The sequence below is a fragment of the Acromyrmex echinatior genome, chromosome 16 (genome assembly GCF_024713525.1).
Source record: "Acromyrmex echinatior isolate Ae372 chromosome 16, ASM2471352v2, whole genome shotgun sequence".
Lineage (NCBI taxonomy): Eukaryota > Metazoa > Arthropoda > Insecta > Hymenoptera > Formicidae > Acromyrmex > Acromyrmex echinatior.
The window spans coordinates 3,400,806-3,427,761 of NC_141867.1; the positions used below are offsets into that span (position 1 = coordinate 3,400,806).

General features: G+C 33.3%; 1 protein-coding gene and 1 long non-coding RNA gene across 5 annotated transcripts in view; both read right to left on the reverse strand.

The window, feature by feature from the left end:
- Positions 1-492: 492 nt before the first annotated feature.
- On the reverse strand, positions 493-3,333 carry LOC147907062 (uncharacterized). Its single transcript, XR_015547699.1, has 2 exons — positions 3,189-3,333; positions 493-2,348 (listed from the first exon to the last, which is right to left on the reverse strand). It is a non-coding gene; the product is annotated as an uncharacterized LOC147907062 (long non-coding RNA).
- LOC105143143 (limbic system-associated membrane protein) overlaps positions 493-26,956 on the reverse strand; it is a 245,856-nt gene continuing 219,392 nt past the window's right edge. For 3 of the 4 annotated variants that reach the window (XM_087414346.1, XM_011051205.2, XM_011051206.2), the window contains one exon: positions 493-18,337. In XM_087414346.1, the coding sequence (XP_087270472.1) occupies positions 18,287-18,337 (51 nt within the window). In that variant the 3' untranslated portion in view covers positions 493-18,286. Of the gene's footprint in view, positions 18,338-24,870; positions 25,819-26,956 lie in introns of those variants that run through there. The other variant, XM_011051208.2, reaches the window with a different exon arrangement.

The following is a 26,956-nucleotide window of genomic DNA, read 5'->3' on the forward strand; positions in this document are numbered from 1 at the left end:
GTATTACGAATATTTATTTAAATTGCAGAATAATTTATCAATATATATATATTGTTCCTTTACTTCAAAGTAACAACTAAAAAATGTAATTTTTCAGTTATAATCATGAATAAGTTAAATAAACAATAGCTTATCAATCATCAAAAGTGAACTAACTTAACTTTACAAAAAATCATTAAAATCAAAAGAATAGTATAAAAAAATCACTAAAGTTATCATAACTTAATGATTGTAGGTTTTAAGGATTGCGAAGGGATGAAGCAAAAATGATAAAAATAACATTTGATAATATTAGGAAATATTCTTTTTGATTAGTCAATAATTTTCTGTTAAGTTCAAAAAAAAAATTTTTTCCCCTTTTTGGGAAACTTAATTTTTTTGTTCTGTCACTTTAGAAATAAGAGAACAATATTATTAATACATCTACGTTTGTATTAAAATAATTTATATATTCCAAAAGTAAAAAGACAAAGGAAGGAAAAGAGAGATAACTTATTTTAACTTTACCTAAATTTATTTGTTTTTTGATTGTTAAATTATTTTATTAAGAACAATTTATTTTTGCATGAGATATCCTATTTTTATGAGATATATCTATGAGCATAAATATATTTGTTTATGCTCGCGTGATCAACTTTTGACGTAATCCCCTTACGTCATAGGTCGTGGCAAAAAAGACTAACAATAAGTAAGCTACAAAAGAATTCGCCTGATATCACAGTGTATATACAATATGCAATTGCACGCGGAATTATTGATACATCTTGCTGTTATGTTATTCATTTCGACGCGTATGACTTACGAGGATCTCGATTCCCGCAACTCAATATGGACCAGTTCATTATATTAGCATATGAGTCGCAATACGTTGAAATTAACGTCGTTAAGTCCGTTCGGTTACGTGACGTTCTACGCGCAGATATGTCTACCAAGAAAATCCATTCGTCTTCGTTTAACGTTAGTGTACGTAAGCTGAAATCGTTAACGGCAATCCTTCTCGTATTTCCATCCAGTATGTCGCTTCAAAGAGGAACGCTCGCATATGTTGGCAACTTGGCGAGCCATCCGACTCCAAGCAATCTGAACGTTTACACTTTAACGCCTGCTCGTTCACATCTTTATTATCGCTCGACAGCCAATCTTGACAGCCGTCGCATATCATTAGTGTTAATTTAAGTAACGATGTTCTAGTGTTGATTAGATTCATATCTGCGCCCTAATCATGTAATCGTGAAATTTGAATGATTCTTCCCCTACAGTCATGCATGCTTTTGTCACTAGGCACACTGTTAAATTTATGTCACTAGGTGACACTGTTAAATTCATAATATCAAATCGTACTCAATTTGAGTTATTTTTAATTTTTTATATTCCTATTTAATATGTTGATTAATTGATTTAACTAAATTCATGGAGTTAAACAATTTTACTCAAGAAAATTTAAATTAAATTTGACTTGAATTTAATTATTATTTACTAAATATATGGATACTTTTTAGATGACCCAATACATTAATACGAATGATGTTTACTTTGAAACTAAGCAGAGAAATGGATTGACATCCATGAAAGTTAAAAATAATAAAATGTTATATTTAACTCAAGGTTATTAGATTGCCATTGCTCCTTTGATACTAACAGTATCAAACTATGTTTAGTTATTATATTTTTCAAGACCTGTTTGAGGTAGAATGAGGTATCCAGACATCTCATTCTGTCTTATGACACATCCATTTCATTCTATCATTAAGCAGATCCTGAAAAATACAGTAGACCAACCAGAAGTTGTCTAAACGATGTTGTCCAACCTCTTACTTGAGGATCTCTATAGGTGAGGAAAGTTCGTTGATAATGATCAGATGAGGCGACTCAGCGAAGCGGTGATCAGAGACATGCGTAATCGACCTTGCTACGAGGCCTGAGATTCTCAGCAAGGACGACACGCGGCTCACAAGCTTGCTGCGCTCTCGTTCTGTGCAGCTTGTACCGCCGATCCGCTCAAGGGAAACCGGTATTAGCTGCGGTCTGTTCTCTGGTTCTCCTCACCGCTGTATCGCACGTGCTCGACGATAACCGGTCACCGGCGAGCTCCGCGTTGCACCACGTGCTTGCGCTTTGAGATCATCATCATCGGTCATGAGCTGCCTCGTTGTATTTATTGATATCTCATCATCGTGTACATGTCGATAAAAGAAAAAACATCGGTTGCGTCAGAATTGTCTCAGCAAATCTTAAGATATTATTGTTAAATACTATAGATTTGAAGTTAAGACTTAAAGGAAACAATCGTAATACCTTATCGGATAACTTGACCGATTACTGAATTAAGCCAAGTAAGCTAAGAACACCTGGAATAAACGTAACTTTTTTCTTATAATCCTTTGCATTCCTTTGTGAGATAATTTATTATGGCAAATTAAGTTCGAAGACTTGTTCAGTGCTTTCCAAATAGCAAAATTGGTTTATGGTGAGATATAATTTGGATCTTACGATGAGGTCAAACACGAAATATGTAATTTCTCTACAAAATTACGATTTAAATATTTTAAATGAAGATTTATGATTATTTTGGAAAGGCTTACTTAACAGCTTCTGAAATGTGAGATATTGTATTTATTTACATTTCTATAATACTGCGTACATAATTATTTCATAAATTACTTTTTATATTTTATATTTTTTAATTGGTTATTTTGCTTATCACTAATTCTTTGTCTTGTTTGCTTTTTTAAAACATTTATTATATCCATTGAGAATTAAACGCAATACATCCGATTTAGTAAATTTATAAATATTTAAGATGATAATATAGATGATAATATTATTACAAAGTAAATTGATAATTAATATCACTTCTTATCGCTCGTGTAACTTACAAACAATTAATTATAGGAACAATCCACAACATAGGTCACAAATTGAATGTACCAATTGAAACTTATAGTTGTGAATAAAATATATATTTCATTGTTACATCTAATTATAGTTCGATCAATTCTGGTTATTCCTATAATTAATTGATAATATAGAGTTATTAAATTATTCAATTTCTAAACTAATATAAATTTATTAAGCTATTAAATTTAAAGTGCGCACTAAATAAATTAATTTTCTGCTCAGAAGACTTTGTTTATAGAACATCGAAATATAACGATAATAAAGATTCATCTCGAATTTAAAAATCATACAGCCGTGGCAATTGGCCCCCGTACATTCTGGCGATTGTTGATGAGGAATCAACGAGACTGCGACTTCTTTCTCGTTGGAAATCTGCGAGACTGTTCGTTGACTTCTCGTTTGTTCTACGCTCTCGTCATCATTTTCGTTACACATCTTGCGTCGCACGGTGGAATATGAACCCGCCGTTCTGAATGAGAGCGCCAGCCAGGTCGCCTTTCCACTTCATACCCCACCGTCACCCTTGTCCACCCCTTCCTATCGCATCTACGCCGTACTCGAATGACACTGAAAGCGTGGATGCAGAGAGCACTCTGGTGAACCGAAATCAATACCGCGCTGGCCTACTACGTCGTGGCCTTCTTTTCAGTTAAATCCTTTTGCCGCCGTACCGTGTCTAATGCGAACGTCTGTCATGCCATTGATTCTTTTTGTTGTTATTAGTTCTGTTGTAGAATATATCTTGAAGGAGTAATAAAAATAAGTATAAAGGAGACAGATCAAAATACGAATATTGAAACGCAATATTTTAACTTTTCAAACTTTCGTAATTTAAATCTTTAAATCTTTAAAATTAATCATATATTATCTAATCTCTCGTATATATGTATATATTGGAATAATTGACATAAGCAGGTATGTGTATTTTTGATTAATTTAGGTGTTTTCCATGTAGTGACACAAGTTGACATAAACATTATTCTATTCTTTTTTCTTGATATTCAGAGATTAACAAAGATAGAAAGATACTTAATTGTGTTGATTTGTGGCACAAATGGAAAATATCCTTTGTCTGTGGAGGAATTTATCTGTAAAGGCATTTTTTCGCTTCAATATTCTTTCATAATTATGAAGATGTATATTCTGATTACAACAAAAAATCCATCGTCAAATTTAATGTCACTGTTATCACTGATGAGAACCATCAAAATTAAAATGTTTAATTATATATATTTTATATTTTGACATCGTTTATAATAGCAAAGGACAACTAGCGTGGCTCGAATAGCTCAAGTTTCTTGATGCATATATCTGAATTGTAATTTCATTAGAGTTTTTAAAATTTATTTTTATATTTATTATAATTAAATTGTCAATCTTTGGAATCGATTTATTTTCATTATTTCAAAAAAGCTAATTTTTTATTTGTCACTTTTTTATCAATACAGCAAAATATATTTATATTTGCGAACAAGAAATATCTTAGCATTCTTAATTTTAATATATTAATACAGATGCGAAAGAATACGCAAGCTGGGTACACTAGATCAGTGCCGTAATTTTTTATAGCAAAGGTCATTTCATTTTTATAGCTTGAAAGGAAGGAATAAGAAAGATATGTCAAGATCTCTTTCCATATGCATATAGCGGTTATTATCCTTTCCGCGTTATCGATCTTTCTCAAAGAGGTAGTGAACGACGCAATTTCAGGAACGTCAATGCAACCACTTAGCGCCTGTGGCAAGTGTAATGTTACCTTCCTTCATGTTTTATCTGGAGTATCCGTCATGAGTCCTTAGGCTCTTCTCGTCTCGTCTTTTCAGTGTATTGCGCAACTTTATCCGACCGCGCTGTTTAAATGTTGCATAAGAATCTCGCTAAAAATATAATTCTTTTTTACGACAAGAGATAAGAATATCTATTTTCATAAGATATCTGTCGTGTAATGAGCAGAAGAATCTTCCACCTGCGACGTTATGCAATTGGAACGAAACTTTATTCTTTTTGCTTTTGCATGAGTCAAGGGAGGAGTTTCACACATTTTACATTCGCTGTCCGTGTCTCTTTCTACTTATGTATTTCTTAGAAAAGTAGGTCGACTGTCGACGATATTTTCGTTTCGTATGTTTGGCAGAAAGATGCATTTTACGCGGCGCCATCTAAGGGTTGTTCGCCCAGCGGTCAATAATTGTTACAACGCAAAAAAGTTAAAGAAAGAAATTCTAAAAGGCGAGCTAATACAGCTTTGCACATTGATAATTTTGCAATTAAATATTTTATAAAATAAATAATTAAAGTGTGTAGTAAATTAGGGAAAGGGACTGAATATTATTCTGCTTATGTAAAAGTTAATAAATAATAAAATATCAGAAAAAAGAAAGTCATACTTTTAATAATATAATTTAATAATATAATATGTATACATAAATTTAAAAAATTACATTAATAATAATAAGTAACAAAATACTAAAACCCATGAGATAGATTAACATATGTAAGATTTAAAATAAATGAAATAATTTTATTCATTAATTAACGTCAAGTCGACTTGTGTTAATTTAATTACTAGTATAATGAATATTGATAATTTTAAATTGGATACGAAAATAGTTCTAAAACTCATTTTCGCTGAAAGAAATAGTATGCGGAATTAATTGAGAAAACAAGTCTCCTACAGAGTGTATTCGATATAATTGTATATGTATATCATTTAAATTACTAATGGTGTTTGTTCATGCGTTCTCTCTCTTGATTAAGCAATTCAAATAGTAAACAGTATCAAAATGCTGAATTTACATATTTATAAGTTAAAGTGAAACCGGACGCTTTTACATATATCTCCATTTGGATTCAATCTTTTCATGACGATAGCGGTTTTAGCAACACCAGCCAATGTTAATATTGTGCAATTTGTACTATATATAGCTGGCTCGTTATCGGTCGATTTTTATTCAATTAACGACGTAAGTTTAATGTACTCGCATTGTAGTGCCATTTCTCGCGTGAGTCTGTGGAATATAATAATCGCTATAAAATTTCCATTATGGAATTACAGAATATTCATTATAATTCATTTATTATGCTACTCATTAAAAGAAGTATTTTTAAAATAATATTAATTTTTACGTATATTACAAATTACATTATATTAGCGTGCGCGACACATAAGTGGATAAACTCAATGAATTAATTTTTTATATCTCTGACGGAAACTTAAGAATCTAATTAATTTCATATATCAATTAAAACAGAGCTACGTGAATTTAAAATTGTAATTACAAATGCGCATTTGAAACGAGGATTCGAATCACATAGAATTAAACTGTGTCTAATTCTTTGTGATTTGAAACTGTGCTTACTTCTGAGATTTTAATTATTTTAATGAATTGGCTTTTTAAAAGAGAGAATTATTTTCAGAATGGTTGAGTGACAGTTCTTCCCCGGAGAAAATTAAATATAGTTCCCTGAAATGAAATGTTTTATTCCACAGAATAAGACACGTTGAAATACTTTAACGTATCATATTTACTTTGCAAACTTCTTCTATATTTATATTACTTCTTTTATATTTACGCTAAAAATCTTTTCAATCACAATAATTAAAATTAGAAAGATTAAAAAACTTTAATTGGCTCGTTTATAGAAAACTTCAACAAATTAAGATCAATATCAGTTTGCAAGTGCACGAAGGTTCATGTGATGCAAAGATTATATTTCTTATACTGTATACACTTCTAACGCTTTCTAATTAAATTTCTAGAACTAATTTTTTTAGCTTTACTCGGGCCTCCTTTGACCGATGATAAAAGAGTATAAACTTAAGTTTATTAAACTTATTTCAATAATGTCTATTTTTATCCCAGGTAGAACATCATAATAAGATTAAAATGACATTAAGTTGATATCATTTTAGGAACAATAATAATAATATCTTCTTTAAATAAAAATCACTCAAGAATCATTATTATGTCAAGAATTTATCATAAAACTATAGTTAAATGTATATCGAATGACGCAGTATTATGTTTTTTCTAAAATGACTTCTATTTGCATCTTGATCTTATTATGATTTTGTGTTCTATTTAGGATCAATCCATAAAATAATATAAAATAATTTAAATCTCGATTTAATTTATCTCTTTACATTGAGAAAAAGATGCCTAAAAATATATTTGTCAGAAATATATTTATTTCACTGAAATAAATATTTATTTAAATATGGGCGAAATAAAATTTTATTCATAACCATTTTATAAATAAGCCATCTATTTAATTTTTTTTGAAATTAATGAGATATATTTCACAGAAATATATTTTACACGGAAATAAGATATATTTCATAGAAATGTATATTTCGTTACAATCAAATTTCGTAAGTAACATTTGCTTCGCAATACTTTGACATTTTTCTCTCAGTGTATCTTTTTTTAATTTTAGAACTAGAGAAGTTAAAAAGTAAGTTGAAGTAAATTAAACCAAGATGAAATTAATTTACATTGCGGTAAAAGCTAGTATTTTCTTTCGAGAGCAGGTTCGAGGGAGTTCTTTAACACTTAAACTTTGAAGCTTCGGCATTCAAATCTTCGAATACACTTCAATCTTCATCGAATATTTCGAGTTTCGAAGAATCAAAATTATGTAATTATTAATTTAATATAATTTAATAATAACGAATATTTCATTAAAAAAAAAATAAAAATATACGAATATATTTTCATCTTTTTCTATTCGCGCAAATATATTTTTTGAAGATCTGAAAGCACCTTAAAAAAATAAATTTCGACATTAACTTCGAAGATTTGAATTCTTTCGAAGCTTCAAAAATCGAAATATCAAAAATAACAACTGTAGTAAAAAGGAACATTAAAGACAAGTTCGACGATGCTTTCTTTCGATCCCTGGTTGAAATTTTTCGTAAGGTACGCATTTACGTCTGATATCAACGAGACGAGTGTTGCTTGTACATGGAACACCGCCGTCGCGATCGCGACGCGTCCTTGCACGCCCGATCATCGCCGCGCTCGGAACCGGCAACGCGCGGTTGACTTCGTACCCACGCGAATCCACGTGGGTGCCGATCGGCCGGCCACGCGGTTGTCCCGGCGATGACGATCGGGACCACGCCAATTAGCTTGATGACATCTGTGAATGATTTCGAGCTCTTCCACACTGTTTCAGGCGGCCTGCGTTACCGACGGCTCGTACGATAAAACGACCGGCGCCTTTCGCTCTCTGGAACGAAAGACGCGCCCTTTCGCGCGCACGGGCCGCGTTTTATCGTGCAGACCCGTGCTTTCGAGTTCTGGCTGCGCTCGTAGACGAGAGACGTAGTCGCCTATGCTCACGTGGGCCCGGACGCATGTAAACAAACGCCACGTGACATTGGGCATGTTATGTATCATGACAGGAAAAAGAATGATCGCATTATCACTTATTTGATAATGTGCATTTCTGTTGATATAGATTAATTTTAATCTCCATTTAAACTCCTTTTTATCTTTTTTTAGATCTAAAAATTGGAACGAGATAAAGGGTAAATTAAACTGAGATTAAGTTAATCTACGCATTGATAGAAATGAACGTTAATCGCATTACTTTTTTAAATGAAAAAAAGCAAAATACATTATATTTCTATCCTGGAAAAATTCTATTTTTAGAAATTAACAGATATTTAAGATGAATAAGAGGAAATTTTACTCAGTTAAAAAAATATATGTATATATGTATAGTTTTATAAATCCTTAATGTGGCTATCACGATTTTAGCTTGAAATATTTTATACATTGTTTATAAAATTTAAATGATTTTTTTTTGTTGGCGAGATTATCGAGTTTTTTATGGAAATAGCAAATGTGACTTTGCTATGACTTCAAACTGGTATTCGAAGAATATCTCTTTAAGTGGCTAGTGACTGTGTAGTTTATTTCTATTAAGACTATAAAGACTCGTATAAAGGCAAGAAATGCGCGTCCATGAAGACAGATTACCATTCTTTGTTTGGTAGCCACGTATCGCAGACGTGCACAAGTAAGAAAGGCACGACAATCACATCGCTGTTTTTTGTGCCGACGCGTATAAGATCCATGAACTCGCATTTTTTTTACGAGATAACCCGCGACATTTTGTCGCCGTTCAAAAACAGCGAAATTCTGATCGTTCGATCCGGCGAACCAATATGTATCTGCGATACGCGAGGCGTCATTTTGCCGTATAAAGTTTATATTCGATCGCTGTCTAGTATCGCGTGTATCTTTTACGCAGAAATGTCGATAAGCAATGTGTTACCAATACACGCTAGTATATATACACGATCGTGCATATGTGTGGGCGACTAGGAATATTGGCGCCAGCCTGGTCTACTCTGTGATATTTTCTGTCGCTGTATAGCTACGATTTTTCCGATGTTTTATCTCACATTTTATTGGAGTGATTCTTATATTTTTTATATTTTATACTTTTATCCGATTTTTAATTATACGTTTATTACGATCTATTTGCGATCCAATTCTTCGCGTAATGACATTAGATCGATGTTTAACTTCGTTGTGCAATCGCGATTGAACAAAACAATATTACAATCACATGTGCTGTCGCAATAATTCTTTACTTTGCGATAATTGTACATGTGATCTTTTAAATATTTAATCCTCCGTTTGCAATCTGTTTTTTCACATTTCACTCATTTGTCAATTTTACTTTGAAATTTCTTTAAAATAGAGGAAGGCGGCCTGGTTTTCCCTTCTAAAATAAAAATAAAAATCTTTTTCCATGTTTTTTGAAAGTCTATAAAGAAACTTGAATTAGACAAAACGATGTAGATTGTAGACGTAAGGAATAAAATATAATTGCAGATGGAGGATTAAACATGATTATACTTTAAAACAGAAGACTTTTAAACGCGCAAAAAAATTAAAAATACTTAAAATTTCTCGATTAATATTGGAATAAATCATATCAGGACATATTAAATTTATGATTATATGCAAAAAGTTCTTCGTACAAAATGTTATAATATATTTGACGATTTATTTATACCGCGAACTTATGAGACTTATGAGTGGTAGTTTTGTTAGATAACTAGCAAAACCAAGTAATTACTGTATTACGTTCAGAATACGGATGTTATATCATCATGTTATATCATCCTATATGTTGTATTATATGTTATGCCATTACTATGTAGCAATGATTGCGCATTTACAGTAGCTCAATCAATGTTAAAAAATATTGAATATTCAATGAAATGCAAATTTTTAAATTTCTTATACCTATGTATAATAATTTTGATATTAAATTATCTTTTTTGAGTTTAAATCGTTCTAGCATCTGATTATTTGAAATGATTAATCATGCAATCATCTATCAGCTAATAATTTGATTACTAATCAAGGTTCTATCATATTGTCGGAGCAAAAGTTTATATCGTTATTTTATTGTATCAAATACGTTTTTAAAAAATTTTGGCAATTATACCATTCGATAATGTTTTAGCTTTAAGAATCTGTTTTTTAAATTGTTGTACGATGATTTTTAACGAAATGTTAAGCAATATCAGAATAAAAAATGCTTCTTTTATATATTTAATCCGTAATAAGTCAGTAAAAATCTTAGGGATTTTAAAATTTTTAAAAAACGATTTTTGTTTTTTAAGGGAAAATTTTAAACTTTTATGTTAGACAAATATTTTTTTAGACACGTATATATAGTAAGAGCCAAGTAAGAAGAAAATTGTCTATTTTGTCTAACTCGTAGTTTCTATAATATATAAAAATTATCAAATTCACAGAAACTCAAATAAATATAGTGTTTCTTTCGAAAAGTGATTTAAAATTTTAAAAACCTTTTTTAAATTTAAATTTTATTCATTTTTAATGAAATTATAGCTATTCGAATTTTGAAGTTTGTTGCGTTATGAACTTTTGTTTCAATCCACCTACTTCCACCTATCTCCATAAATTTCCATATTTCTGTTTTTTAATATTTATGTATTCCACATCGATTACATATGTATTCATAGCTCATCCTATATGGAATAATTGACAGTATTGAGTTAAATACTTTGTATATAATTGTGAGAATGACGAGAGCGATATTAGGATGACGTCTCTTTGTCAGACAAGCGTTCATTTATGATGAAATTGAAGGCTGGCGACCTAATATTACAGATAGTACGAATGCGTGATGATTAATGTTTCTTTTCTTTAAAATAAAATACGAAATACTGTAATTTTTGCTAATAATTTTGTACGTGCGAGAAAACTTAAGTAAGTGGAAGCAAACTTTATATTTTGTATAGATTGTTTTACACAATTTATAGAAATATTCTTTATATTATGTTTTTAAGATAAGAGTTATAAATTAACTTCCTGAAACTTTATCTAATTAGACAAGAAATTGCACTTTCTACTAATTAATATCCTAATAAAAGACAAGTACATCTTATTTCACACATGATAACAATTTTTAAAAAATAAAGAGACCTGGAAAGGATCATAGTCCTTCCTTCCTTCGTGCTCTCTACATGGATGAAACAAATTGGTTGAAAGAAGAGGAGAATGTGCCCTCGGAAATAGCTATTTAAAGATCCGTGTTGCATTCAAATTGTCTGACGAGTGCCTGCCGTTAGTTAATCCGCTATTCCTTTGCTGAAAGTATTCCTGCAGGAGACTGCGTTATATGTCGAAGCAGAGAGACCTTGTCTCTTTAAGCTCGTCTTACGAATAGAACATTTGACGCTTCTCATGGCTCAAGTTTACACCGTCATGTTCTCGTAATGGCCGCGTGAATCATTCAAATGGATTTCTGTCGCCGACACAGCAACGGCACTATACTTTGCTTTGCCATTTTATGACCGTTCTTCTCTCTCCATGTTTTACTGATTTAATAATTAAATATGCCTACTCTCTTGTGGTGATCCATCGTAGTCTCGGATTCCTGAGAAAGCGAGTATCGCTGAGAATTTCAAAGCGCCCAGAGATATTTTTGGAACAAATATTCGGATCACCACAGCAGAAATAAATCTCAATTCCCATTGCCAAACAATGCCATTTTGGCGGGTTCCCAAGAATTTTATGAGAACACTTCACACGCTTGTGAAAAATTTTTCGGAACGTTTAGCGACTACGTAGCACGATTCTCCATTGATTCAACATTTGAATTCGTCTTACGACTTCTATTTTTCATCGTTCTTGAAACGAATCGATTGTCTTATCTTTTCCTTACGTTCGCTTTTCGGATTTGCAGATATTTGCAATATGACACCTCCGTTTCTGTTACCGCCGGTCTGTATTCGCTATCTAAAACAACTGCGCAGGATGGTTGCCAAGTAATCGGAGGGATTAAAACGAACGGAACCTGATTGCGCTATTGATCCTCATACGTTCCATTCATCGAAAATACAAAAGCATGGGGCGTCTATTTGACGTAGCCTTTAGACGTTGCGACTATAGTATATCGATTGGTAGAAAGATACACTCAAAGAAAAAACATAGTAGAGCAACTGTGAAGGTGATAATTATACAAATTTTATATATGTAGAATTAATATACAGCATAATTGAATATACATGAGTGAAAAATGTCATATATGGTTAAGGCGGTTTTTCGTGCCTAATAATATTTTTTATGAATTTCTTATTGAAATTTTATTATTGAACTATGTATATTATTTTTATTCAACTATGTACACAGTTTATTCAATTGTTTTGAGAAATGTACTAAATTTTAATAAATATTTTTTTAATTGTCAATTGAATGTTTAGATGTTAAATATAATATATATTTATTTTGTATAAGAAGAATTAAGTTGATTTGACTATTATTATTTTTATTTAATAAATAAATATTAGTATTATTCTTATTATAAAATATTATATTAATAAATAAATATTATTCTTTCTTATAAATATTAGTATTATTCAAATAATTATTTATTAAAATTTATTTAGTATATTTTTCTCTCAATGTTTAACGATTTCCAGGATGAAATACAAAAATTTTAAAATATTATTGAAAATCTAGGAAAACCATAAAATTTTGTTTAAAAATCAAGGAAAAATTAAACGAAATTTTAAATGAACTTACGGCAATTTTGCGTAAATATTTTGTAATAGAATTAAAAAAGAATTAATTAAAATTAATTTTATACATAAAACTTGCATAGTTGTCAACTTCATAATTATTGAAAAACATGATGATAGCAACTGTACAAGTTATCGCTATTATGTGTTTGTGAGTATACGACGCTGGCGTCTGTTAGACTTGTTAATCCGCGATCTTTACACAATAATTAATAATAGTTGTCTGCGTTTTGACAAGTTTTCCGTACAAGACATCGCCGGCTGCTGTCGGTTCTCGCCAATCGATAGACAGATGCAACGACTAGACGCGTCGCGTCGTGCAACTCGAAACGAGAGACTTTCCTCGGAAATACAGCGAGGTGGATTCTAAAATTAATTCGACGCTTCCAACGAGAATCTCGGATGAGACATGGTGTTGAACTGAATCTTGGAACACGTCTCATTTGCCGATTACTCCTGGGAATACTTTCTCTCAGGAATTAACAACCCAACTAGCTTGGTTTCGAGTTTTGAGATAACAAATAGAAAAGTATATAAAAATAGAATTGATATATGTATAAAAAACAGTGCGGAAATAGACTTCCTAAATATAGAAAATGAATTTTTAGCATTCTGATATTTTTATCAGTTTATACTTTCTCTCAGAGAAAAAAAAGTTATGTGTCAGTCGCGTTTAAAAAAAGTATTTGCGGTTTAAAAAAATTGACAATTCGCAGTCATGCGCTTGTAATACAAGCTACATTCAGTAGAAAAAGCAGCGTTTTTGCTCTTCTACATTCAAGCCTACAATCGAGACGTGTTGGACTTGGCAGCCCACCGGTGAAACCTCTCGCCGGAAATTGAGGAGGGAAAATTCATCTGGTCTAGGAATTACTCTAGGCAACCTTCAGCCAAGCCTAGATCGAAAGACTAAAGAGCTCAGTGTGCTATTTCCACGTTTCCTGGCCCGATTTATGTGGCACGTAGAGTGGGACGATAAAGCCAGCATTTGGCACATCGATCGACGGTTTAAACGTATCGGCTGCCAAAAAATACACCGCCGATCTCGCCGTGTACGGTAACGTTGCGTCACGCCGAAATAACATGTTTGTCGGTCACGCCTCGTATTCTCCCTGTCTCTCCTTTCCCGGTGTGAAAAACCATCCTATAGGTGACTCGTCAAATTTACCGATCTCAACCAGGAACCGATTCCTGGTGGTGACGCCGAGATGGTGCTGGGATCGGATTCAATATCCGAGTAGAGCCAAGATTGAACCAGCTAGGCTTATGCAACACTTGCACAGGTCTCTTTTTCCAACCTCATCTGCTTATTCATGTTCAGTGAAGTGATATTTATTTTTAATCGATCAATGTTCTGTTTCTTATGTAGACATTCATCAATAATTGATTGACAAATTAGTAGATTTTGATTGTTTTATTTTGATGTGTTTTATTTGCAACATGAAAATTTTAGCAATTCAAATCTTTATCTTATTGACGATTTAAAAGATCATTAAACATACATATACTTTTATGTTAATTCAAAGTATGTTCGCCACAAAGTATGTTGAAAAGCGATAACCAAGAGCCAGGTATTACTCGACACTGGAAATATCGGATGTGGTTCTACGATCATCTTTTTGGACACGAGTCCAAAGATGAAATGACTTCATAGGAAATGTGTACACATTCTAAAGGAACTATTTCCGAAACGACACAAGAGGTTTTTCTGATAGGTAATTTCAACTAGACTTCTTGTATAGTTCATGCTTCCTTCTCTTTTCTTCATATTGAAAAAAAAAGCGAAAAGGTAAACGTACAAAAGGTACAAAATTACACTACGTTTGATCGTAGATTACTCCTATTTAGGCTGCGTTTTTATTTGACGACTACTTGGTACTGATTTCTATTTCTGTATTTCATTCTTTTATTATATAGTTTAATATTTGTTACGATATATTTATAAAAATTATATTAGTCAACGTTAATAAATTGGGATTGCATTATTTGATTTCGAAATCGATTCCGTTTATTCTCGAAATAATTCCATGCGTGATAATCGCATACGTTCAAGGCAATGACATTAAAGCGATCATCTATACGACATGACGTACTATACATATCTCTTCGATCGAAGAAGTGAAACTCCATAGGTGTCAAGAATACAGTTGCATACAGTATTGTCTCGAGCGGAATTAAGGTTTCGCGAGTAATCTCATTACAATCGAGCATCGTGGCTTCGTGGCTTCATTCTCCCGATCTTGGGATTGGACTGATCGAAAAATCCACCCAACTTCCTAGTGGGGACTCCCCGGAGGCTGGGAAGCCCTAACGGTGCGTGGCGCGTGTCGATCGTCTTTGAAACACCCTGTAATCCGGGACGACCGTCGTTGCGGCGCACGTTACGGCACGGAGAGAGAGAGTATTGACCGTCCCAGCGGGCACACCAGTGGAAATTTCCACTGCCCTACCCCAAGACTTCACGGTAACCGCGATCTCTACACACAAACACATACACACATACATATTTTCTGGCCCGCTCGTTGTCGTCGTGTAATGCGTATAGCTGCACCCTAAGCGTCTGCCTTTACCGATATAAAAGCTGTCTCCGAGATATCGTCTTTTTTCATTGCATCCGCTAGGCAGCGGTTGGCAAACCCCTGGAAATTTTGAATTCCCTACACGTCATTTCGACGATCCAATCGCCGATCCAATCGGTCCCAGGGTAGTGCGATCGTATTCAGCGCGCGTATTATACGGCGCTATCAACGGACGCTCATAGAACATTCTGGAACACGCAGACGAACATAGGAAATTCCAGCCGTCGACCGTTGTCGCTTCGATTGCGTTGGCTGTTATTGATTTCCCTTGTCACGTTCCGATCCGCCTTTCTGCGCGACGAATGAGAATACTACTACCATTCATTACGTGATGCACTAATCGAAGAAATCAAAGACATCAAAGACGAAGTTTGAGAACTTGGATGCAATCATTGTAGAATTTAATTTGTTTAATTACGATATATTTGCAGAAGTTTCTACAATTATATTAGCATTGTTAACAAATTGGGATGTGTTATTTGGTCTCGAAGTCGGTTCCATTTGTTTCCGAAATAATTCCGTTACATACGTTCAGAAATCGGGATCGGTCGAACCGTCAGACGGTTAGAGAAATTTGTGCAAGTGTACGTGCACGAGAAACGATTCTAGTTACGTGAACGATGAGAACCGCTGCCAGGTATGCGAGAGCTTCGGTACGAGAAGGTATTAAAGACGAGGCGGTTTGTATTGAATTCGAATGGTGGGCTATTTGACCTTGAGAGGAAAACTTGATGGAATGCAATATACGCGTCGTTGTCCCCGGTGGCGGCTTTCTTTTTCGGTCGCAATGATGGCGAGCAGCAGGAGCGCGAAAAGGATGGATGGATGGATGGATGGATAGGTTGGTGGTGACGGGGGACATGGTTGGGATGGAATGGGACGGGACAGGATGGGGATGGGGATGATGACGGGGACCGGGGACCGGGGGCAGGTATGGAGACGGGGGACGGGGGACGGTGAGCAGAAACGGCGCGAGATAGCACGACTCTTGCGTGCCTATTTTTAGCCTGGCGCCGTCCTTCGCTTTTACGTAACGATGTAAAGAACACGATACGGTATATACCAGGTCCAGGTCCAGGTCCAACTGAATCACCGTAAATGCTTACTGCGCGCTTGCTACGACGCTTTATGCAGCCGTGTACTAATTATGGTCCAACGCTGATAACGCGTATCAACATGTGGGTGATATGTGCCGATGACCATTATGCTGTTTCGATGACGGATTTAGCCGGTGACCTCACGACCGCCATTTCCGCGTGAATAACATGGGAAGAACTCGTCGTTGCCGATTCACGAAGGTTTCGACATCTATCATGAAATGAAGACTAGCACTAGCTCGGTTGATAAAAGAGGAGATATAGCGACAATGGGTTACAATGGAAGGTTACATTACTGACTGTTGAGTTAGATAGAACTTTATATCCTACAGCTGATAATTTGGAGATCTGTATTTATATCTATTGTCGATTGAATAGTATTGCCATAGAAAATAAGAATCATGGGTTGAAAAGTAACTAGATGGATTGTTGTTGTTATTCATTGGCATAAAATCAATATAATTGTATTGAGAGAAATGTTTTTTTAATAACTGCATCGTAAAATTATTCATACAACATAGACCTCCAAGAGATGTCCTAAAGGCATCCAGAAGATATTCTCTTAACATTCTAAGGATATTCGCAGGATATCCATGGGATAAAGTATGTGTTTGGGCATAGTTACGAACTCCATTTATTACTGCTTTAATGTTAGTAATAATTACATTTATAGTTTTTTGAAAAATATATAGTTTATTAAAATTACATTTTGACAATTAAGAAATATTACAGTGTAATTATTATTAATTTTTTTTACAAACTATAATGTAAATTGGGATTCTCATAAAAGTTCCTTTTATTGAGAAACAAATTGACTCGATATAATACTTTTTTCCACAATCACTAATAAAGGAAATTTTTGAACACAGTGTTTCAACGTAATCAGCTATGCAATTTGCGAAAACTTTAAAAGAAGAGATTAAAACACGCTCCGTTCCTTTTAAAATACTCTTTCTAAAGAGAAATTATTATATGTTTATATTGTTTATATCTCGAAAAAGAGTTCATTTTTGTGGGGAAGATGTTACTCATTATTAATATCTCCAAGAGCTATCTCTTTTTTTTATATTTTGTATAAAAACATATAACTTTTATATTTTTAATGAATTTATTTTATAAATTAGAACTAATATATAAAATACGCGGATTATTTTTTAAGAGGATTACCTGAACAAAAATATATTGTAAATAGTTCGTAAAATTGGAAATTTGTACACGTCTTATTTAATCACGAGGAACAGAAAGCACTTATATTTCTAAATAAAGCATTTATATTTCTAAATAAAGCAAGAATATTCGTGATTAAATTTTGAAGAGGAGATGCTCTCGCATCTCGTTTAACGTTTCCTTCATATTTTTGTCAATGCGGAAGTTTCTTTATATTGTAAAGAAATAGAAAAAAAATCTTCATCGCTCAGGATGTCGAAAGTTTTCTCGTTGGTTGGACTTTTAGCGAGTAGTGGCTTGTTGGCAGATTCGCCCCCCTTTACCACGTTATTTATCGACTGCTTCCGTATGCACATCTTCAAAAACTTCCCTTTTGCATATCTTAACTTCGATTTGAGAGCCATGCTGTGTATCGCTCTTCTCCGACGCATTCCGTTCTCGACCTCCTTACTACCTTCAACGTTTTATCATGCAGCTTTATCCTGTAGATATCTTCCTGCTTCGCTAAAAGTTAGCGTCTGGAAATCGTGAATTGATTTGAGACAAGTCACTCTTGAAATTTTTAAAACGCAGATGTACAAGAACGAAAGTTTACCGAACGGAAATTTTTTTCTACTCTGAGAAAATGAGATCGAACGCCGATGGCTTTTTCTCAACAAATCTAACAAATACTAATGATTAGCTATTCAAATGAGTAGAAAAAGTGGCAATATAAAAGGATAAAGTTAAAATAAATATTTTGACTTATTGCTAGCTTAGTTAAATTTAATTTTGCGTACAAATTGGAAATAATAATTTATAGCATTATGGTTTTATTATGTTTTATTGTGTTTGGATAGAAAACTATTTATATAATAGAATTATTTTATGACATCTTATATTCTATTATTGTGCTCAAATTAGAGCAGAATTTTTGTCATAATATGGATTCGAAAGAATAAAAAATTAAATTTTCTGCATTATTTTATTTAGATTTCTATAAAAAGGATAAATATTTTTATTCATAGTATTGATTATTATTACTATACCTATATGTATATGAAAAATAACATACTTATATATAAATATTCATCCAAAAATGAAGAATACTTTATTTCATAATAATTAAAAAAAATGTTATCTTTATATAGTGTCGTGTTTTGTCATCACGTAGTATAAAAAAAGAATTGCAAATAAAACAAAACAATTTTAAAAATTGTAATACGCTATGTACATAAATTGAATATATAAAACATTGAGCACAAAATAATGAAATAAGATAATAATTTTTTAAAGTGTGTGAAAAGAGAGAAGTGAAAATATTATAGATGGAAATGCTTCGTGCAATCTTTTAGGATCTCATTTTCTTCTTTGTGTTTCAAGTGGATCGTACATTTAGTATCATGTGCATGTAGCTTTCGTGTGTACAATATGTGTCAGGAATATGTCATATCGCGTTGAATTGATCGTACGTAAACATGCACGTACACGCGGAGTTACATTGCTCGGTTGAGTCCTACTGTACAGGCGCGTAATCCGTTAATGTAGTCATCATTAACGTGAAAATTATAGCGGTGCGACTATGTATCCGATCAGTGTCATCTTATTGGAGTTTGCGAGCTAATCCGTTACCGGTATACATCTCATGGGAAATTAGTTCCAACTGTGAGAGAGCGCGACCCCTGGTCGGAATTATTCGCGTTCTAAGCAGAGTATTAGCTTAAATATCGTTTAGTCAGGGAACAGGCAATCAATCATTCACAACGGAGTTTATTGAATTCATGAATAACACATAGAGAGAGAGAAAGAGAGAGAGAGGGAGAGAGAGAGAGAGGGAGAGAGAAGGAGGGAGAGGGAGGGAGAGAGGGGGGGGGGGGCATCGGTTTAATAGTACTAATTATATAGAAAAATTATATGTTAGAATTAGAACATACTACAGCGCGTTATTACTCATACCTGCATACATTTTGATCAATTTTAATATTTTTTTATGATAGAAATATTTGAGATTGAGAGAGAAGGATAAACAAAGAGAGACTACAATTTTAAATTTTTAATAGACAAAATCTAATAGAAATTTTCTAATTCTATTTAAAGCGAAATATATACATATATTAATGCAAAAAATCTTAATGTTAAGATTTTAACATATCGAGATATATTGATACAATATTTTAATGCATTGAGATACATCGAGATTATAGAAAATTAGAAACTCGAGAATTGTGGTTTTTAATTGTTTATTAGCACTCGTAAATTAACAGAATACTTGCAATTATAATTACTGTATTGAAAGATTTTATTTGATTAATAGCAATTTGTGTGTCGCATCACGTTTAGTATTGTTATGTCTATAACTCGATTTTGCAATTCATATTGATATCATGAAAATTCACAACGGATACTGATATCGCTGATTATCGTTTGCTTAGTACTACTGAATTAATTGTGAAATTGGGTTAATGTGACTAATATTTCAACTGCACTTTGCCGCTCATCGTACATGAAATTCGCCTGTATACTGTGGCCTCAGATACAATTCATTACAATCAGTCGATAATTGTCCAAACAATCCAGCGAACTGAATATTCTCCATCGAATTACCATCTTTAACTAATTAGTTCGTCCGCCCTGACTTGTTACGGGGTACCAAGAGAAACATCTCCCTCGTCGAATGAACCGGACGCGCGCCACGCAATTAGACATGATTGCGACACAAGGATAACGAAAACTGCAATTGAGAGACATCAGGGGATTGTATCTTAATGCGAAAAAATGAAATATGGCTATGAAAAATTAACGGTATTAACAAAACAGATTATACAAGTCCATTTAAATTTTGTATCCTTTTCAGCACATTTATCTTTTTAAAAAATAAATTTTATTATACATAATTATGTGTAGACTTTATATTATTTTATTCATTTTTGAGATCTTATTGTTTAAAGTAATAAAAATACGCCATAATATTATTTACGATATTATTTATTAAAAAAACGTATTTGTTAAAAATTAATTTATGTTCTCATTTTTTTTTAGCAAGTAGCTAAATAATGATAATTTGTGAGTTATGTCGTTGTTATTATATTAATAAACGATGTGTATTCTATAAAACTATCTTAATATTTTTCGCGAATTGCAATTCTGCAGATAAGATCGAACAGCACTAAATCAGTATATCAGCAGCAGGTGCAATTGGGAGAAGCTTTTAATAAAATACGATGGATATAAAAGAGCATCAATAAAGCGTCGCTATTTTCTAGAGAGATAAAGCGAAATCCAGAACCGTTGAGGAAGAACAAAGACGGAACGGCAGACGATAATCCAGATATCAATCGCTGGTTTACATGCTATCCTATTATCCTGATCTCAGAATTATACAGATCGTATAGATTTGAACGAGATGGAGTATCGTTGTAACATCACGATGTGTACTTCGACTATCGCCAAGCGTTTCCTTGTTCCTTTTTCTTGATTATGTCATGCGTCGTATATGTCTTTATATTATCTTTAAATATTACACACATTTAAATGTTGGCTGTAATTATTTCATTATCTGTTCTTTTCTTAGCCATGAACAGTTGCCATGTTCGCCATTTAGTAATTCAGCTTTCCTATTAAAAATATTTCTGGAAGAGATGCGTTCGGTGAACGTTAAAGCGTATTCGACGCCTAATGTGAGCGCAATGGAAATCCCAATTTTCCTGGCGAAAGAGAAAGAGGAGAGTATAGAGAAGATACGTGGAATTAACGCGCTCGAATATATCCTGAGCGTTATATTGGAAACCGATATTCATGACTCTTCGTCCTCATGTCCTTGCCATTCTCCTCCAATCCTTGCCTCCCTCATTCGCTTTTCACGTCCATTTCAAGCTCGGATCGTACTTGTACTATTTCCGTATCCGACCGCGGGATACAATTCGCTTATCATCTAAGTTTATCCTTCGATCGTCGAGTTTTCAGCGAAACTGGGAATCTTAGGTGAATTTCGTAGGGTTTACAGTTTATAGATTGCGACGATTAACGTGGCTGTTCATAGATGAATCGATGGATGACTGATACGGTCAGGTACACTGACAAAAAAGTTTTTGATATTTGACTATAATTGCACGTAAATAAATTGTAAATAATACAAAAAGAAATTGCATGTAATAATATAAAAAGAATAGATAATGACTGTCAATGATTATTAATTATAGTTTTTAGGGACAATACAATATATGTTCTTTTTGGTATATAAAACTATAAATATATAATTATATATTATAAGTAAATATAATTATATATTATAATACCATGTAGCACAGATATCATCCCAGCAATATTACAACAATATTTTCAACGTTGCAGTAACGATTATTGCAAGCTTTTGTGCTGTATGGAACATTATAGTAATAATAACTAAAAATAAGAGAGCTCCCAATAATTATACTACATGAAATTATAGTCACAAATACCAAAAATTTTTTTTTCGTAATGCATCTTGATGAAATCACATTTAATTACCATTATAATAATAATAGCTTCTGATTGTTAAATCGAGACTAATCTTCATTAAAAATAAAATTAAAGAAGAAAGGAGGCGTGAATAATTGATCATCATAAGTCTTCATCGAGAATTCTATTAAAATTAGTATTTCAAATTTGTTTTGGATATTATTTCGATTTTTCTTTGTCAGAGATTAAAATTGCCATATGAAATAAAGAATGATATAATTATGGAAACGAAAAATCATAAAAGATTAAATACACAAAGAGGAATTTTAAGCGTTACATGCAGAATATTCAGAATACAAAGCGTATGAGGTGGTTAATGTAAGCGAAACAAGCTGAAAGCCTTAATGTAAACGTATCCCGTATTAAAACGAAACATCCATATCGATCAGTGTTCACTACAGATCTATCCATCACATTACGCATCTACGTAACATATGTTCGCGTGTCTATAATCCGATAGTCTATCAATCGATTTGTGTTGGCTAACGTAATGGTTTGCCTGCATTATTATCGGAGTGTATTTCCGTTATACCTTTCTCTATCTCCAACTATATAAAATAAGATCAAAGATGGATAACAGATAGATAATGAATGGATAATATGACCAGATATTTTTGGATCTAAAGCAATCAATTTTATATTGAGGGAGGGGAAATGTACGTATTAAATAAGCACTTTCTTTTATTCAAGAAGATGGCAAGTCTTTTGCTTCTTTCATGTGTACATTCGGAGAAACAAAATTGATATAAAATCTTAGCAATCATTATTTAAATATATTAGATTTATCATTATAACTTAACAAATTTTTTAAAAATATTTTCAGCGGTATTTGTTTTGGCTAAACTCGGGACGTTAGATATGTTTGGCGAGACAGTAGAATTACCTCGAAAATAGGACATCCCTTCAATAGCAAAATGTTTGGTCACATTAAAGATAAAGAGCCTACAAAGGGATATATTTGTCAAAATTAGATAGTCGATAGTCTGGATTGCGAATTATCGTTTATCGCGTCTGTTTTACGGTATAAACGAATAATCGCGATTCTTAACGATCTCATATTCTCGGCACAATTTTGTTCGTCATTAGGAAATGTTCCAAAGTATTTTGCTTCTATTTTTGTTTTGGATAGATTTCGAATTTTTCCTCTGTACGCTACTGCAGGGTTTTAATACACGTGGTACGATATTTTTCGGATTCGGCTGACTATGAGCGGCACGTTATAGGGTCATTGGTTCCTTTCCTCATCGGTTGCGCGTTTTATTTCCATCCGCTTTTCCAAGCGAGCGTGAAATTCCGTATTTCACGGAAAACGTGATCTGACGGGAATTCGCGGAGCATCGCTGGTTCCATCAATGTGACATCCGAGTCTTTCAGTAATAATAATTAACCGAGTCGTTTATAAAAAAAATTGTCCAAATTGATTTTATCCATTAATTGATAATACGTACGTTAATTGATGATAACGTTCGGTTATTAATAATACATTCAGCGTTTTTTTTTTAGATAACTGGAATTACCATTTACACAATTTTGCGCACGTGACTTGTAATAATAATTAAAATAAACGCGGTTTTCATTTTCGCAAATCTTGTTCTCTCTTTATTCAGCACCGACTCAATATTAAATTAGTAATCAAATATTAAATTTACAATTGAATCAATTCGAATTGTTTTATATCTCTCTTTTTAGTGTATACGAGAAGAGAAAATCATTTCTTTACCATTATTTCGTTTGTGATAAGAAGTAAAGCGCCGAAGAAAGTCCGTATTTTCTACGATAAATCTACGAGTGCAATAACCGAACAGGAGATTTCCCGAATAATTCAATCGGGATCGATAATCACGTAATTGATTGTTTCCCATGGTGTTCATGCTGACATGAAACTCGGAATCGATATCTTGAATCGCACGTGCTCCGTCACTTTGTGCCCGCACCGTATATCGTAGGAGTAGAACAATGGCGGTGTGTTGTATTGCCTTTCCTCAGGCTCGGCCGAGGCTTCCATTCACCCTGGACGGCCCACGGGAAATAAAGCACTTCGGCGTGTCGTTGCTGATGGAGACAGAGCAGAATCAAGAGGAACAGCGAGATAGAAACGCGAGGGAACATAGGACGAAAGACGACTTGGCTGGCAGGTACCGGCACATCAAAACTAATGAGCACGGTCGTGTTTTATGCTCGTTACGTCGGCGAGAGATTGGAATGGCCGTAAATCTCCGAGATAAGTCTTTCACAAATTTTTATCACGGTAAAAGCATGATTTCCAGCGAAAAATCCAGGCTGGGATGCGCGAGATTTAAGAATAAGGAACTAGGCGTGAGAATATATAGAGATAGAGATAATGGTAGCATTTGAAAATAAAACAAGCCATCTTTGCTTCTCACTTGATAAATTTTGCATACGTGTTAGAAATTATGTATAAGGTATATATTTTTTCCTTCTTGACATATTCCTTATAAAAATATATATATTTTTTTAGTATTATAGGACGATGAAGTGATATTGATTCAAGTGATTTTGAGACTAATAAATTGATTGAACTACTTGAACATTATACATATAAAATAAAGCTATATTTTTCTTTCTATATCTAGATTCATAGTTATTATTTTGATGATTTTTGTAAAAAGGATAAAAAAAAATATAATAATTAGAGTTAATTAAATGAAAAGATAGGATAGCAATGTTAATTAAAGAATGTCTAATTCAGAGTAAGCAATCATTTCAATGGCGGAAAGAAATCTTTCTAGGATGTTTCAAGAAAGACGCTTGATTAAAGTAAATCGCAGACAACTGGAAAAAGTAAGGTGCTTGTTAAATCGAGTTAAATATTATCTATTTAATTAAGTTAAAATCTATTGAAGTTAAACATTGTCTATGTAATATCTCATATAGCTCTAATAATCTCTCTTTTTTTCCCCTCTCTTCCTCCCCCCCTCTCTCTCTCTCCCTCTCTCTTTCACTCACTCACTCAATCGAGCATTCATTCAGAAACGAAACGCGGTTTATTCGTTTGCTTTGTATAGATGGAAAGGGATAGAGAAGAAATAAAAGAGAAAAAGATGGGATGGAGAGAAAGAGAAAGAGACAAAGAGATAAAGACAAAGAGCGCGGCACGAGTGTCGGAATTCATATCACGGGGCTATAACCATCTCAAACAACGAGATGAAATCCATTTCCGAGATTGGCGACTATCGATTGAGGCATTTCGGGGGCTCAGCTTTCGACATGGCCGCATTTTACTCTCTAATTTCGCGATAATTAGCTGAAACGCTCGTTAATATCAGCGACCAGGCTACGCCGGCTGCGGTTTTCGGTTCAAGCGTTAACAAGCTTCCTCTTCCTGTGCACCATTCTGTCCTCTCCATCCTCTCGTCCCCGCCATCCTCGCCGTCGCGTCCGCCCATTACTACTCTTCCGCGCGCGCAGACGTTCGCTTCCGCCAACGTGTTGTCGCTCATGTCCGTTCGATAGTTATTGCGACTTCTCAAGCTGATTTGCATTATTTTGCGAGTATTCAAACCTACGAATATTTTATTCTGTAGAGAATGTATGACGTAATTTTATGTAGGACGTAATTTATGTATTTTAATTAATTTTCATTAATTTAATTAATGAAGTATTTCACGTGAGACACCCATAAAACATGATTTAATGTTATTTTATTATATTAAAATAACATTTATTAGAATTAGTTTTCTGGAATTTTTATTAACAAAAATAAATTAAATAGAAATAAAAAATTTCTATTTAATTCGCAATATCCGTTTCCTAAAGAAATGCGATTGTCTGTGAATGAGAAAGGCGTGAGAGAGTTAATAGAAATGTACAAATTATTCTATGTATAATTAATATGACTATTACATCAAGTGTCTTGTGACACTGCAAATGAATGAATGGGTATTAATAAACTTAAGCATCCCTACGCAAGTATCATTTACCATTCGACTTATTTTTTTTCTTTTCAACTTCTATTCTCTTGCATCTCTGCCACTTTATTTATTAAACAAATAATCTTCGCTAATAAGATAGAAGGATAAAAAGATCTTTCGTTGTGAATCATAAGCCAAACTTTTTTTTACAAGCCGTTGTATTCCGTACTACAACTTCGCTCGCACGAAAAGATGTATTATTCAATTGGACCCAGCTATAGCTCTGACGGGGATTAATTTCGCTAACGATAGGTTGTTTTATGGGCGAATATACGCGAACCGTTTTCCTCCATAAGTGTATTCATATCGAAGGCAAAGACTCGAACGTTCCGTTCGCTTATTCGTTTATTACCCTTAGAAGTACTTCTCGGATCGCAGCTTTTCAATTAAGTCAAGCGCGCGCAGGCACCAGCTTCGCACTGAACCGTGTGCCCATTTCAATTAAACCTGTACGCGCTAATAAAGTCCTGTAAATAGCACTTTCAGCTTTTTGCTCAAAAAGTCAAGCCGATTTTTTTTTTATATCCGCTTTCGTCTGACGATATCTCGTCACGTTTGTGGTGCTTTTCACCGTTTTGGAATGCGTCACGCGTATTTTAGCGTGTCCTGCATCTTTACTCGGGAAAACTCGAATTTGATTGAAAACAAAAAATGTTTTTTTTAGAATTATTTTTATATATCAAAAAGTACGATTAAATAAAGTACGATTAATTTCATCCTTGGTACGAT